Source organism: Dermacentor albipictus, chromosome 9 (assembly GCF_038994185.2).
Source record: "Dermacentor albipictus isolate Rhodes 1998 colony chromosome 9, USDA_Dalb.pri_finalv2, whole genome shotgun sequence".
Lineage (NCBI taxonomy): Eukaryota > Metazoa > Arthropoda > Arachnida > Ixodida > Ixodidae > Dermacentor > Dermacentor albipictus.
Genome location: NC_091829.1, coordinates 14,363,062 through 14,379,022, shown reverse-complemented (window position 1 = coordinate 14,379,022; position 15,961 = coordinate 14,363,062). Strand labels below are relative to the sequence as shown.

The window sequence follows — 15,961 nt, the reverse complement described above, 5'->3', positions numbered from 1 at the left end:
TGAATACTGGTCCAGACGAGCACACAAGGTAGTGGACAACAGGGAACCCTCCCCGTATGTTCATTATTATTATTATTATTTACATAGTCTGAACACCGGGACACTTGTCCCTATCAGGTAACAAGGCGGCCCACGCTGCAGACCCAGAACATGCTGTCTGGGCAGCCTCACTAGGAGACAGAGTGACAGTCTGTCCAGACGAACCCGTACCACACAGATACATGGACATACTCGCATACCACAGACTGGGGAGAAGAATCGATACCCCGCCACAACCAAAGAGGACGCTAGAAGTTAGACAACTACAAACCAACACTTTCCCACATGGCACGAAATACCCTCTCCTTTACCTTACACTTTATGAATATGACTGCTAATTCTGCCACATGCCAAACACCTTCAACCACATGGTATGGGAACGCGACCGAAACGCTGCCATCCACCCACCCCCACCCCCCCCATCCCCCATCCTCCACCCCGCACCGGAGCAGTGGGAGGCCCTACTCACTGACCTCATCCCTGACAACCAGCATCAGCTGGTGAAGAGGGCAAGGCAGGCAGCCAGGTCACATGGCCTTCTGGACTGGGGTAGCCATCCGCAAGCAAGGCGACCATACAACTTTGTCTGCACTGTTTTTTTCATTTGGAATTGTGGGGTCTCCAAGGTGCTCTTAGGACAAAAGAATGATTACAGAGTCGTGCAGACAAACACAAGGGCATTTATTGCACCTTTCATATACCAGTGCCAGCTAGCTGAATATAAATATAATAGTAATCATGCTGATGGCTGCGGACGAATCGACGAAGTCTGACTTGCCGCAACAGGATATCGAGCGAATATGTTTGCCCCCATGCTGGACGTGAATACCTAATCATTCACATGTACAGCCACGCAAACGGTCGCAGATCCGAACCATCGAGTTCATGTATCCTGATGCCCAGCTCAGAAGCATCATGAGATGGTCCCGCAGAGCGTGCCGACAGGCGTGCGACAAGTACGCGCACTCTGCCAACCCCAAGCCAAAAGGGAATAGGCTAGTCTCTTTTGCGCCTGAGTAACCTCGCCGTTAGGTGGCACTGGCAGTGCAACATTCGTGCCATTTCTCCTACTACCTATTCTGCAACTACACCGATTGCTGGTGTCGCTTAGCTATGCGGTGAAGTTGGATCACAGGAGATGCACAAGCCACTTGGGAAAAACAACATAAACGGCCGCAAGAAAGTCACGTGTCCCCACAGAATGCACCAACTCGCACGCTTTTCCATTCTCTGGAAATGAACTGTAATTACTGGACTTGAAATGTGAGAACCAGCATAGGGACAGGAGGACAGATGTGGATCTGCATCAAGTCTAGCAATGGGCCTCTTCGATTTTTGGAGTTCTGGCAGCCCGCTGGCAGCCAGACGGCAGCCAGCTAGTTCCGGTTCTGACAGGAAGTCACGTGGGCTGGGATCCCAAGACAACCCGAACCTGCCCGAAGTTTGCAAAATCGAACGCCGGTACAGCTGGCCAAATGTAAACATGCTACCAGCATGGCAGCGCCCGTCGTGGCCGGCGCGCGCTCGGCGTAGTCGGCCCATTTATGCGTTGCCAGCTTGAAAATATATAGTTGCATTCAGGGTTACGATCACTTTCGCGCGACTCGGCGCAGGACGCGTACTCGGATCAAGCTCGCATGGCGCAGCGCAACAGATGGCCTCCGACGAGGCGGATGAAAGACGCGAATTCGTGATTGTATACTCGAAAGCGATAGCTGGAGTATCCCTGCTCGCAGCGATCACGTCGAACACCGGCGACATTGATGAGTTGGCGTTGTGTCATCACAAGACATGAAAAAGCAGGTTATCGGGTACGTCTCATATGCATGAAATATCGCGCCGACCTGCTTGGGCTTCGATTTCAGAAAGTTTGTTGTGGCTGATGGTGCTTCTCATTTAAGGAGCTGGGGACGCGGCTGTCGCGTGCAAATGCACGTCGCCTATGACCAGCGAAACGTTTCACACGAAAAACAACATTGGTCGCAATCATGAGAGCATTAAGCCAATGTACGTGTCTAAATGTACCGAGTGCAATCATGGATTCTTAAATCATCGGCCTGCAGTTCGAACACGTATCGGTTTCGAGCTGCCACCCAAACATACGACGGAGAGACGGAGCGAACATGGGCTAGCTGCAAAGCCTTCGCTAACTGCAGAGAAAGGAGATGTACATACGCGAGATATGTGAAAAGGAACGCCACCAGAGAAAGACGAACCCAAAATGTACCGCAATGTGTGAATGAGCGTCAACAACTTGCGTGGAACACGATGCAGATAACATGCACGCATGAGACCGCGGCGCGCTGTTCACCGCCGCGAAGAAGCAATCAGGGGACACGCACAAAAACTTCAAACGGTTCACCACGGCTCGTATTACACCGCTTCGCGATGCGGAACGGAGCGTTAGCACCTAAAAAGATAAAGCTAGAAGTAAGAAAATCCGAAGATGACCGTAGATAGTTGGCTGAGCGAGGTAAATTTAAGTCCTCAAGCGCCCGCGTTGCAATCCGTGAAGTCCCCGTAAAGATGGCGGCGAGCGCCCATCGCCTCTTTTAGTCGTCTGCTAGCCAGAGAACTTCCAGAGAGCAGCCAGACCAAAATCGTCCTGGCAGGTTCTGGCAGCCCGCGGGTAGCCAGAACCGTCCAGCGCGAGCAAAACGAACGCCCGGCGGAAGTGCGTAGCGCGGTGGGCGGAGCAACCCGAGAAAAACGAAGACGCTCTGGCTGGCTCTGGCAGCCCGCGGGTAGCCAGAAGTGGAAAATCGAAGAAGCCCAATCATGGAATACCAGCCAGCCCATTCCCAGGCCTTGCCCTAGGAATGCACCATTCAGAAAAATATAGGGACACTAAAGGCAAATACTAAGTTGATGTGGACTGTTTAAATACCATTCTAGAAACCTCGCAATGCTTATTTCGTGCCAAGAAAAGACTTAGTTTACGAGAAAATTGCATCTGAAGGGTCTGAATACCTTTTTCGAAATTCATATCTCCTGCCACCTAACCGGGGGAGTGGTAAAGGGTGGCATTGCATGCGCCATCACCACCCTTTACTGCCATCGGTGAGCAAAACGGCGCCCGACAGACGGCGGTACCGAGCCAAGACAGAGGGATGGATTCGCTGCTGCAGCTGCTTTTTGGTCAAGTGGCGCATCCCACGACTTCTCATGAAAGTTGAATTCTCTGCTACTTGAAGTTTGTGCGAGTTTCACAAGCCAGCAAGACCAGCACAGCACTACGCGATAACAAAACTACTGAAACTCAAAAGTGTGGGTGGCGCATAGTCAAGTGAAAAGGAAACCTTTCGACTGCCCACGTCGTTGTTGCAGATAACTTCAATGAGTTCTTTTTTCATAAAATAAAATAGAACTGGGCAATTAGCATCTTATTTCATCTTATAATACAATATGACGTTTTTTTGCAATAAGTGGTTCAGTACAAGTGACAGAATTTAACTGAGGAGGGCTTTCATCATCGGGCAAGTACTTGAATGTCCCGGGGGTGTCTCTAATCATGTCCAGCATTTACCTCATTTTCTCGATTATTAAGGCTCCGTTCGTGATAATATTGACGCCTTATAGATTCTAGAGCACTCCTTTATCACTTAAACTGGACTTAATATTTGCCTTTAGTGTCCCTTTTTGAAAAGATAGCTGAAACCACCCCCAAAATAAAGATGAAACTATGCTACTGCCCATAATGTCGTGCTTGTCCAAATTGATTTGAATACATCAGGCATATTTGTGCCTAATAACTTGCATGCAATTTCCGAGTGGCCTTGGTGCATCGTTCATGCTGTACTGCCTAGTGCATGTTTATGCTTTTGTAGTCATTTGTTCATTTCTTGTTTCAGGTTTATGATCAGGTGCAGCCATCTATGGGGGGCAATGGAGAGGACAAAATTACTGAATTGGCTGAGAATGTTGAAGAGCGGAGTGATGGCTTTGAGCTGCACACGCCGCGAGAGTGTCTCCTATGCCACAGCATTGAGAGAGTTGCAAAGATGAAGCAAAGGCATATCGACAGCCCTGAAAAGCCAGGTTAGACCCTCAACCTTTTGGTTATAAATTTTTTATGAGCATTCAGTTAAGTTTCCTAAAGAAAACAGATAGCTGAGCAGGATCATAAGGCTTCACTATTTGTCATAAATCCTTACCAAGCTGCCAAACATGAAAAAGTGGTTTTATGTTCGGCAGGCTTTGTGTGCTAATTGCATCCGTCCATTGAAATAAATTACATCTGATTTGTGCCTTTGAAACGATGTTGTTGCCAAGATAAATTTCTTGATAAGAAAATTACACATCACACTGAAAGATGATTGTTCTGGTAAGGGCAAAGTATCTGCAGCCCTTGAAGAGGTTAGCCTGCAGCTTCATTCTTAACGAAAAGAAAAAAAAAAACTGATGCAAGGCTTGCATTGTGTGCTTACTACCTTTTTCTTTTGTAATATTTAGTACAAGATTCGGTGCAGTAGGTATATTTATTCAAATAATTTCAGTGAAACAAGTTTTAAAGAAATGTGCAGAGAAAGAGAGAGTCATTTATTATGGTAGAAAAGCTGAGAAGTCAGCCTGAATCAAAGTTCTTACCTACTCAGCATTAGGGAAGAGAGACAGGAGTAAAAAGAGAGGGGGAGTGTTGTTGATGGTAAAGGTAAAGATGGTGGTGACTGAACTTGAACTGCAAACACTTTGAAGTCTCAAATCTAGACCGCTTTTGTGCAAGAATTTGATGGGAGCCTTTACAATGTCACACTGATAAGAATATGGCCAAGGTCCCAATAGAACCTTTTCACACAAAGGTCGATTGGTAACTTGAGCAATCACTCTACCAATGATTGCCTTTGCACAGCATATCGTGGGCAAATGCGCAAGATGTGTTGAGAAATGTCAAGAAGTAAGTACATTGTCCTCCTGTAAAGCTAAATGTGAGACACCACGGAAGTTGGTTCATGATCGCAATCATTAGGGATACATTACATAGAGAAAGAAGCAACAGATTTTAATAAAGGTGGTGCCAAATTGCCGAATACTGGCTCATAACTTAGGTTTGTTTAAATGGAAGGTGAATCTTAAAAGAAAAATTAAAACTGACTTCAAGTGTTGAATAGAACTGTTGCAAACACCTACTCTTGTTAGTGTGCATTCTGCAGCATCTTAGTTGCCTGCTGTCACAAGCAGTTGGCCGTTGTTGAAACAAAACCAAACATCTGTTGCTGGTTTTGATGTTTCAGTTAGTCCGGTTGGCACAGTCAGTCCGACAATAGAGGAACACTGCAGTGTGGACCTTCGTGATGCAGCCATTGGGGCATTCCCTTTTTCCCGTTCTAGTCAAACTAGTAAGTATTGCTTGTCACTGTAGCCCATGTATTCTGATGATGAAGCTTTTTGTATGTATTGCTGTTTACAGTGGAACCCCGTTGATGCTTTCTTCCCTGTTGCATTTTCCCAGCTGCTACGTCGAGTCCCAACCTAAAGCCCATTCACTCCTGTGTATTACCATATTTACTTCCCTGTGTATTACCGTCTTTACTTCCGTAATGATTGCACTCGCGTAATGATCGCACCCCTGAATTTTGTTGCCACAATTCACATTTTTTTTTTCTTTCCTGTGTAATGATCGCTCCTCGAACTTGCTGCAGCAATATGTCGTGTGCCAAGTCTAGCTAATGATGATTGCGCTTACCGTCTGTCCAATGCTGTCAAATGCTACACGAATGACTCTTCAAGACATACCAAGCGGTCTATATGCACCAAACATTCTTAAGCAGATGCCCCATTTCATTCCTTTCATCACTTTCTGCACTTCCATGAAAAAGAAAGCTACAGCCAAACTTGCCTTGGCTTTATTATTTGTAGGCTTTGTAATGGTTGTGCTCAACAACAATAACAAAAAAGGCGCCTTTTGATTCCTCTCGTCTGCACTTGTGGGCACACAACAAATTGCAAGCGGCAATGATATGTTTGCACTGATTAGAAGTGTACCCTATTCATACGGGAACGCTTGTAACACAGCTAAGATATTTGCCCACCCTTAGCGGAAACATGCCGTGTTAGGATAGGAGTGAAGATAAATGCTGCAGTTTTCGCAGCATGCCTGCCATGTGTTTCTATGTCACTGGCAGCGAAGCGCATCCATCTCTGTTTCTGTCCCCTCAAAGTGGACATCGCTACGTTATTGTCGCAAACTTGCCGATATTAACGATATTATTCATTGCTGATATGGAAGAAACTGTTTCAATGCACGAAATGTACTTGCGAGAAGAAAAAAAATCACGTTCGGCACGTTCGGCTCGCTCCGCTGGCCGCCATTTTTGTTTTGGTGTCCCACACTGTTAGAGCCACAGCCGCCTGTTTGTTGACCTGTCATCCCACAGCAAATGCGGGATAAAAAATCGCGTTTATCTTTTTTCCCGGAAAATTATTCCGTGTAATGATCGCACCCCTGAATTTGTGTCAATTTTTTTTACATAAAAGTGTGATCATTATGCAAGTAAATATAGTATGTTCCCATTTGATATGTCGCCATTCTGTAATGTTCCCGCACCTTACATTGCATTTGAATGTGGCGGTTTCGTAAATTTAGTGGTGTAGAGGCAAATGTGGAAGTACGCAATTGTAATCTTGATAAGCATGTCATGGCATAATTGTACTAGTTCTTGCTGCCTCCCTAAAGTGTGTTTCGCCTTGATACAGTTCAGTTATGCGGTGAAACATACTAAGCATGAAAAGGAGCCACTGTCACTGAACAGTGTGTGCTCCTTAATTATACATGTGCACAGAGTTGTTGATGACATCGCTGTTGCTATTTGGGGCCTTCCTCACTGTTGCACATTCACAACTGTTGTATCTTTCTTATGTGATCCCTTAAAAGAAGTATCAGTGGCGTTCTTCTGTAGTTACTTGTGTTTGTATGATTTATTAATAAGCACTGTCTTGGTTGCTTTATTCATGATGCATAATAACATAAGAACTGCATGTTATTGATCAGCCTGATGTATTGTAACTCTTGCTTTATTATGCACTGTGCTGTCTTTTCTTTAGATGCATCTCATTTTTTTCTTATACGCACAGTAATAGATCCGTCTTCACTGTGATATGCATTATGTCCGTTCTTAAGATAGTTAATGAAAACTGACTGTGGTAGCATGCAGGCATGGACTGTCATTAACTATAGAATTTTGTTTGTTGCAAATGCAGGGAAAAACAGGAAGTCAGGCGAGAGGTCAGCTGACAGTGACTATGACCCCATTGCCGTTAGGCGGGAGTTGCTCAAGTACATTGTTAACCTGAATAGCTCAGTCGTCATGAAGGGATCCGAACAGGCCCTACTGACGTGAGTGCTTGTTTCTCAGTTTAATATTTCTCTTTCAGAGTGGAACAGACCCTTATAAGTAGGAAGCATGTATTTTGTTGTTAAACCACTTTGCTTTTTTTCAGCGGAAGTAGTGGAACTATGGGCTGAAAAAAATGTGTCTGTAGTGTCCCTTGTTTTGAGTGGAGTTCCAGTGGTTGCTATGCATCAAATTATTACTCATGGCACACACTATTTGAAAGCTTCCGAAAAATACTCATGTCAGGCTATTTTGTGTGATATGACTGAAAAAGGTTGTAAACATTCTTGCCAGAGGGGTAACATGTAGACGTGGGACTTGAATGACACAGCAATGAAAAACTAAACCTGTGCAGCTTGTAAAAACATATTTTTATCTCCCTGTGTGGTTACTGTAACATCCCGAGTTGTTGCCTACTCTAAGACATTGCTCACTGTTTTTCTCATGAAACATTGATTTCACAGGAAATGTGCCAAATTATTGTACTTACTTGTCTGAGGCCAGCACATCATTTTTAGTAATCATGGCAGGGTGCGGCTCCTACACAAGTTGGGCATATGACTACCCGCTGAAACTGTGTACGACATCGTGAATTCTTTTAACAGTGCAAATACTGGCAACATACTATGCACACATTTATGATTCAACGCTACTGATGAAGTTCTGCTTTATTTTTCATTGCCTCTGCGCGTGATCATCATTACCTCATCAGCTATGTCCCAAAGACTTGTCCTCGGTGCAGTCCATGCTTTTGGATGGAAGGTGTTTGTGGGCAATCAATTGTGTCATCAGAGAGTCATTTGATGGGGCACTGACTATTTTCAACGCTAACAATTCTGGCACCATGCGGTGAATGGAAAGCAAAGAATTTGCTTGACAACAGAAGCATTTTTTCTTAGACCTAACAGCATCAAATCTGACGATGTATTTTGAAAGCAGCAACGAATTGTCGTTAATATTTTGTCCAATGAGATGAGCGAATGCTGACTTTACCGTATGCCTTTGTGCAAATGTTGGTAAATAGCACTGCAGCTGTGGTGAATTGGGTCTAAAATGGGTGCCTTGTTGTCACAATAGCTACGCAAGCCACAAAGTTTCCTGTTGTCTTCTGTGCTTGCTTGCTGTGTAGCCACTGTGGTGTCGCATATGTTAAGCTTTTTCTGTAGGCCATTCAAATACTGTCTTAATTGTTTGATTTTAGCCTGAAGCAGAAGTACCCAAGCGCCTTTCAGGATGTGTGCCTTTACTCTGAGGTCTGTCTGCTGATGTCACGGTACCGGTACAGGCTAGGAGCCCGTACCTTGCTCCAGGAACTGTTCTTTGACCTCAGCCTTGAAAAGGTTTGTACTTCGAATACGAACAGGTGTCGTGACAGTTTGAGAATTCAGCTTGTTTATACTACATGTCCAACAGTGCAGGTGCTGATTTTTCATTTTTTGTTTCTGAGTCTTTAAAATCCGTTACCAAGCGACAAACAATGTCATCGTCGTTTAATTTTCCACAGAGGTCGAGCTCGTTGTCAGTGATGGTGAATCATTCAAACATTATATCAGTGGGAATGGAAGCACCTGAAGCCTGCAGGTTGTCACTTGATTGATTGTCACTTGTGCTTTCTATGCTTTGAAGCTATTGACAAGGATGACGAAGGCAGAGTCAGTGCCATTGCTAATGACAACAAATCCATTCAATGAAAATCATGGCACCAAACAGCAGGAATCTCGATAGCAAGCTTTGAAGCAGCTAGGTCAAGTGTTGTGGAGGGCACAACGTGAGAACAAAACAACTGCACGCTAAACGCACTATATGCATTATGGCTAAACACAAATGGCTACGGCTGGATACAGCCTCAGTTGCCACTGAAGTGCCATGTGAGAAAACTGGTTTGAGTCTGTGAGGTAATAAAAATGGTGGCATCGGTGGCTTTGATTAATGCCATTTTCAACCTGCGGTCAAAGCAAAAATTGGACGTCAAAGGGTTTTGGCATCCGAAATGTCAGATGTTATACATTGGCGCTATAGGCTAAGTGAAAGTGCTGCGAAGGTGTCGAAATTATCAGGCATGTTCAAAAAATGCATTGTTGACTGTATCCATGTTCATTACATTGAGGTTTCTCTATAGACATAAGGTAGGTGGCAGGAGGTGTTGTGGTGGTACTCGCTGACCTCAGAAAACCATCTTGTTGGAAAAAAACTCCTCAAAACTGACTTACGAAAAGATTTGTGGTTATTCTAATACCCCTGTCACATGGGCAAACTTAGTGCACTTGGCTACCATTGTCATTCGCAGGCTGCCACACGGGAACACTTAGTGTGTTCGGCAAACACACTTAACAGCGGCAAAGTGAGTAGTCTCCTAGCAATGAGTAAAACAGTAATATTGAAAGCAAGCAGAGTCAGGAGTAATTTTTAATATAATCTGTTTTAGATTGCTAACATTACAAGGTAATAAAGTGTGCCACACTGAAAAAAACGAAGGAAAAAACCCTACTTGCTCTTGGGCTGTTTATTTATTTATTGTCATACTGTCAAGGCCCGGGGGCATTACAGAGAGGAGTGGTGATTATTTCAAACAAATTCGTTAACAATATTCTTGAAGTTTGTGGCGTAAAAAATGGCAGTGATGGAGGCAGGGAGGCGGTTCCAGTTATTCGTCGTTCTTGGTAAAAAGGAATCAAAATAAACGTTGGTGCGACAAGTTGGAACTTCAACCGTAAAACGATGATGCGTGCGTGACGATATGTATGATGGCGGGGAGATTAGTTCATCCTTCATCCTTTACAGCCACACCAGGCAATGGCTGCGCAGTTCGGTGGAGTTTGCAGAGTTTGGTGGCAGTTGGGTAGTGGTCAAGTCTTGTCTTGGCTCATGATAGTTAATATTGTAATTGAGGTTGCAATGAATTATTTGCACTTAAGTTGATTGCAAATCCTGTGTCTAACAGCAACAAACTGTTTTTGTGCAGGCATCTTTAAATTAACTAATATGTGCTTTGCCTTCCAACTCCCGATCGCCATCGCCACCAATTTGAAAGAACACTTTTCTTTCTTGTGTAGCAGCACGCCCCTGAGATGACACTCGGCGCGCTGAAGTGCACTTTCTCAACATGCACTTTAGTTTGCCCGTGTGACAGGAGTGTACCTAAGTGCCATGTCCTTGTTAGGTGATGGGCGACTTCCTTATGATAAATGTATGTGAAGTCTATGCATGTTTGACATACATTGTCCCTGTAGATTGAAATGTGAGCTGGAAACAACTACCGTTTTTACTCGAATCTAACAAGCACCTTTTTTTTCTTATTTATTTATTATTTACAAATACTGCAGGCCCTATTCGGGCCCAAGCAGGAGTGGGTACATCAATAGTAACAAACAAGGCTGGAAATAATAATAATAAAATATAGAATACAGAACAATAATAAAGATATATAAAATATAATATACAGGAACATCAGCCTTTGAAATTTAGGCTTATCAACATAAATGCGACATAGGAAGAATAGTTGTAGTTTGCAACTCAACATCAAGTACTTACAAACCATGTACACATAACAGGTCACTCAATTCAGCATTTTCGCCTTATTTTATTACAAAACAAAGACAATGATTAATTAATTTATTTCCCTATGTACATGCTATTAATCAAAAGAAAAACCATTCACAAGATGAACGAACGATTGTGCGGTATTAGCGCTAACTATTTCTTGTGGTAACTTATTCCACAATGAAATAGCATGAGGAAACAGGGAATATTGATGCATGCTAAGGTGACTGAATGGTTGCCTAACTGTTTTGTTGTGTTGTGTACGGGCAAAGCGTATTGACGGTTCGGTTATGTGACGTTCACGCTGTATGTTAAAGTGACCATGGTAAAGCTGATAGATGAATTTTAATCTGGATACCATTCTGCGATGATCGAGTTTTTTAACCTTAGCTTTATCGCGAAGAACTGATACGCTCGAGAAGCGCGAATAGGTAGAATAGATGAACCTCAACGCCATGTTCTGCACCCTTTCTATTTTTTTAATTAAATATTGCTGATACGGACTCCAGATTAGGTATGCATATTCTAATTTTGGCCTAATGAGAGCTTTGTATGCTGTTAACTTTACAGCAGGTGACGCATGACGTAGTTTTCGTTTTAAAAATGCCAGCTTTTTCAGTGCGTTACTGCAAACATTATCTATATGGGGTTCCCAACTCAAATTACTTGTGAGTGTAACACCCAAATACTTCACCTGGTTAGTTTTTTTAATATAAGCATTTTTAATGGCGTAAGCAAATTGCAAAGGTTCTTTTTTGTTACTAAATGTTATGCTTGCCGTTTTCGAAGTATTGAGTTTCAAGCCCCATTTATCACACCATGCACTGATTGAATGCAATGCATCATTTAGTCTCACTTGATCAGCGTGTTGATTTATGCTGGAATAGAGGACACAATCGTCCACAAACAGTCGGATCTTTACAGGAGGTTGCACTGAAAAATAGATATCGTTGATATAGACCAGAAACAACAATGGACCGAGCACCGACCCTTGTGGTACTCCTGAGTGTACATCTAGTGTATCAGAGATGCAGTCGTTAACGGCCACGTATTGTTTCCTTGAAGCTAAGTAACATGCTATCCAGCGAACAATGTTGTCTTCAATACCAATAGCATGCAGTTTAGTTACTAAGTCATCATGTGGAACAACGTCGAACGCTTTTGAAAAGTCTAAAAACACTGCGTCAATCTGACCCTGCAAATTTAGGGAATTTACGAAATCATCGGTTATCTTGGCTAGCTGAGTTGCAGTGGACAGACCGGACCTAAAGCCATGTTGATTGTCATGAAGCAGTTGGTTATTTTCTAGATGTATCATAATCGCCTTAAATATAATATGTTCTAACATCTTACAAATTGTGGATGTTAGGGAAACTGGTCTGTAGTTGTTTAATTCTAATGGTGATCCAGTCTTGTGAATTGGGACTATCCTTGCGGAGCGCCAGTCATCGGGTATCGCACAAGATTTTAACGAGACTGTATATATTTTATACAAATACTCTGCTACCCAGGTCGCATATCTGTTAAGAAAAACGTTTGATATATCGTCAGGACCGGGTGATTTTTTTATATCAAGTGTACGCAAAAGGTGAAGAATGCCCTCTTTGCTTAAGTTCACTCCAGGCATCGGTTCAAGAAGTGCATAAGATGGCAAATGTGCGTGTGACGCCGTCAGCGTGAAAACGGACTGGAAGAATGAGTTGAATTTTTCAGAAATTATGGAGGGGTCATCGATGATTACGCCCGATTCTTTTATTTCTGTGATGCCGCTTTTATCTTTAGACAAATAACGCCAAAATTTTTTGGGTTGTTCTAACATGAAAGAGGACAGAGTGCAGGAAAAAAATTGGTTTCTTGCTGCGTGCACTTTTTCCTGAAATGTTTGTACAAGACTTGGAAGCTGTTGTTTGTCACCACGTTTACGACAGCGTTTAATCTTGCGTTTTAGATGAATCAAATCACGATTCATCCATGGGTAGTCCCTGTTGACACGTTTCTTTTTTAAAGGCACATAACTGCGCTCACAATGAAATATCATTTCTTTAAAACATGACCATAACTCCTGAACATCTCTTATTTCATTAAAATATGGGAACATGGATTCCATATAGCTGACTACGGCATTGTCATCCGCATGCGTGTAGTCTCTGATAAAAATGTCAGAAGGCTTGACGGGTGATCGTGAGCCAGAAATAGGACATGTTAACACGAGTAACTTATGATCAGATATCCCATCTCTGATACTAACAGAGCAGTTTGGGAGCGAACTGCTTGCAAACGCAAGGTCAAGAATAGAAGAATTGGAAATCCTGGTAGTTTCGGAAACAAGTTGGTTTAAGGAAAACGTAAACGCAGTTAGTAGTAGAGGCTCAGCATTTTTAGAATCCTTGCCGTCATGTGAAAGACTGGACCAATTAATGCCGGGTAAGTTGAAATCGCCAGTGATAAGGATGTTTGAACGTGAATTGATATTTTGCAGCAAGTAATCATATAGTGCTTCTATATACTCAGGGGGAGCATTCGGAGGACGATAGACACCACCCAAAGTTATATTCTTATCGAAAAATTTCAATTTGCACCATATGCTTTCGTGATTGTTGATACCATCTAAGCGAGTAAATTTAATGTTGTTTTTTATCGCAATTGCAACTCCGCCACCACGTGATCCTCTGTCTCTACGGATTAGCGTGTAGGAAGATGGAACTATCTCAGTATTTTGCACATCTAAATGTAGCTAGGTTTCTGTAATCACTAAAACATGCGGCTGATAAGTCAAAATTACATCTTCAAGTAACTGTACCTTATTAAGAACACTGCGTGCATTGAGTGAAACAAGCCGGAGCGTCTTGCTAGACACTTGTCATTTCTTAGCGCTCTGACGGGTGGTCGCACGAGTGGACTGAGAAGGCAACGGCTGGGATTTCGCAGACGCAGTGGATTGGGATAACTCTACTCTGCAATTTCTAAGTGTGTCCCATACATACAGCTTGCCATCGACTTTCAGCTTATCAAAAATGAGGGAAACTTTAGAACCACTGTCCTTTGCTTCAGCGGCAGACCGCCATAATTTCGCACGTATATCGTGAATCTTTTTAGAAAAGTCCTCTGAAATGGCTATTTCCGTACCTTTCAATTTGAAGCAGGAAGACAGAACCTTAGTTTTGTCGATGTGGTTATAAAACCTCAAAATGATAGGACGCGGGCGCTGTGCGTTTTTGGCGCCAATTCTGTGGATGCGCTCTATGGAATTGATTTCAACACCAAGGACGTTCTTGAAAATTTCTTCGTTTACTTTCCGTTCCAGTTCTTTTGAGTCTTCTCCCTCTTTTTCTTTTACGCCATAAACCAAGATGTTGTTACGCCGACTTCTATTTTCGAGGTCTTCGACCTTTGCAGTTAACTCAAGAACTAGTTTGGTAGTGTTTCTGCAAGCTTCATCGCGCTTCTCCAACCTTTGCTCGCTTTTCTCGATTCGGCAAAGTTCTTGCTCAATAGTTGTAATCTTTGCTTGAATACCTTCGACCGTTGATTCAACCTGTTTAAAGTTTGTAGTCAGTGCGACTAGAGTCTTATTTGTCTTGGTTTGCTCTTTCAAAATTTTTTTGAGTAATTCACTGTTTAAGTGCGTCTCGGACTCAGATTCAGAAGGACCAGGGTTTAGTTCTATATCGCCGGAGGTTACTAGCAACAATCTGATCACATGCACGCAATCAAATAATAAACAGAGCAAACACTGGGGGCTTGGCAACACCGTCAATGTGACTGAATCGTCTCTGATAGAAGAAATTAAATATTTGTCACCAACCTGGACAAAAAGAATTGGGATAAGCATCCGTCTGCCAGCGGTGTCACCAAGCCCACTGAAAGAATCTTCCAACAGGCTCCGGTATTTATACTTGAATTCGCCGGTATCCGATGATGTCACCGAGTTGATAAGATGACACGCCTGGTGCACATAGGGCGTCGGATCTTGAAGGTTGCTTGACGATGCCGCGATGATCCTGTCAGCTGGCGCATGCTCGTCAGAGGAAGCAATTTCCACGGCAGGGTCCCTCGATCCTACGGCGCAATGCGCCCACCAAGCAATCTGGACAAAAAGAATTGGGATAAGCATCCGTCTGCCAGCGGTGTCACCAAGCCCACAAAACGGGTCCTAAAATTCCGTGCGCATTAGAATTGAGTACGACCCTAAATCTGCATTACCATATCGCCATCGGCATTTCCAAATGGCCGCCTCGTACGCACTTCGAGCCTAGTTGCTGTACTTCCTTCATGTGCTGCAGTACGTATGCTTAGGCAATGCTTCCTTTGGCTTAGGTTAATGCACCGTCCGTCTTCCCGTTTTCTGCGTTTGCGGTATCAGCATGGAAGTATTGACTGCAAATACATGCAGAGATAATCACAATGCCGTGATTAAAAGGAATGTGGTCACGTGTACGGAGATGGACGGAAATCGGGCTGCATCACGGGCGTTTGGAGTTCCCGAAACTTGCGTGCGGGACTGGCGTAAACAGGAGAGGCATTCTACACCAGTGGCTGCTACATACAGCACGGCCGCGCAGCCTCAGTCTTGAAAGCGATCTGCGATGGAGACAAAAGTCTACGCATCTAGGCGCACTGCACTGTGTTCTTGTCGTTTAGTTTGCGTTGAAGCGACAGGCTGCACAAAGGTCAATTCCCTCGCTCCTGCTACTGCACTTCCTCGCTCCAGCATTTTGATGAAGAGTTTCCACAGTCATTGAGTGACACCTGTTCATGTTTGCTTGTGCGTGCGTGACACCATGCTTGTTAATTTAGCTAGTAAGCGAATGTTTAAATGTTTAATTAATTAATTAAATTTGGGGTTTTACGTGCCAAAACCACTTTCTGATTATGAGGCACGCCGTAGTGGAGGACTCTGGAAATTTCGACCACCTGGGGTTCTTTAACGTGCACCTAAATCTAAGTACATGGGTGTTTTCGCATTTCGCCCCTATCGAAATGCGGCCGCCATGGCCGGGATTCGATCCCGTGACCTCGTGCTCAGCAGCCCAACACCATAGCCACTGAGC

General features: G+C 43.7%; 1 protein-coding gene across 1 annotated transcript in view; it reads left to right on the top strand.

Annotated features, from left to right (window-relative positions):
* rictor (rapamycin-insensitive companion of Tor) overlaps positions 1-15,961 on the top strand; it is a 75,248-nt gene that overhangs the window by 49,476 nt on the left and 9,811 nt on the right. Inside the window, exons 23-26 of the mRNA XM_065433938.1 lie at positions 3,891-4,077; positions 5,271-5,375; positions 7,237-7,372; positions 8,572-8,710. Coding sequence (XP_065290010.1) covers positions 3,891-4,077; positions 5,271-5,375; positions 7,237-7,372; positions 8,572-8,710 — 567 coding nt within the window. The remainder of the gene's footprint in view (positions 1-3,890; positions 4,078-5,270; positions 5,376-7,236; positions 7,373-8,571; positions 8,711-15,961) is intronic.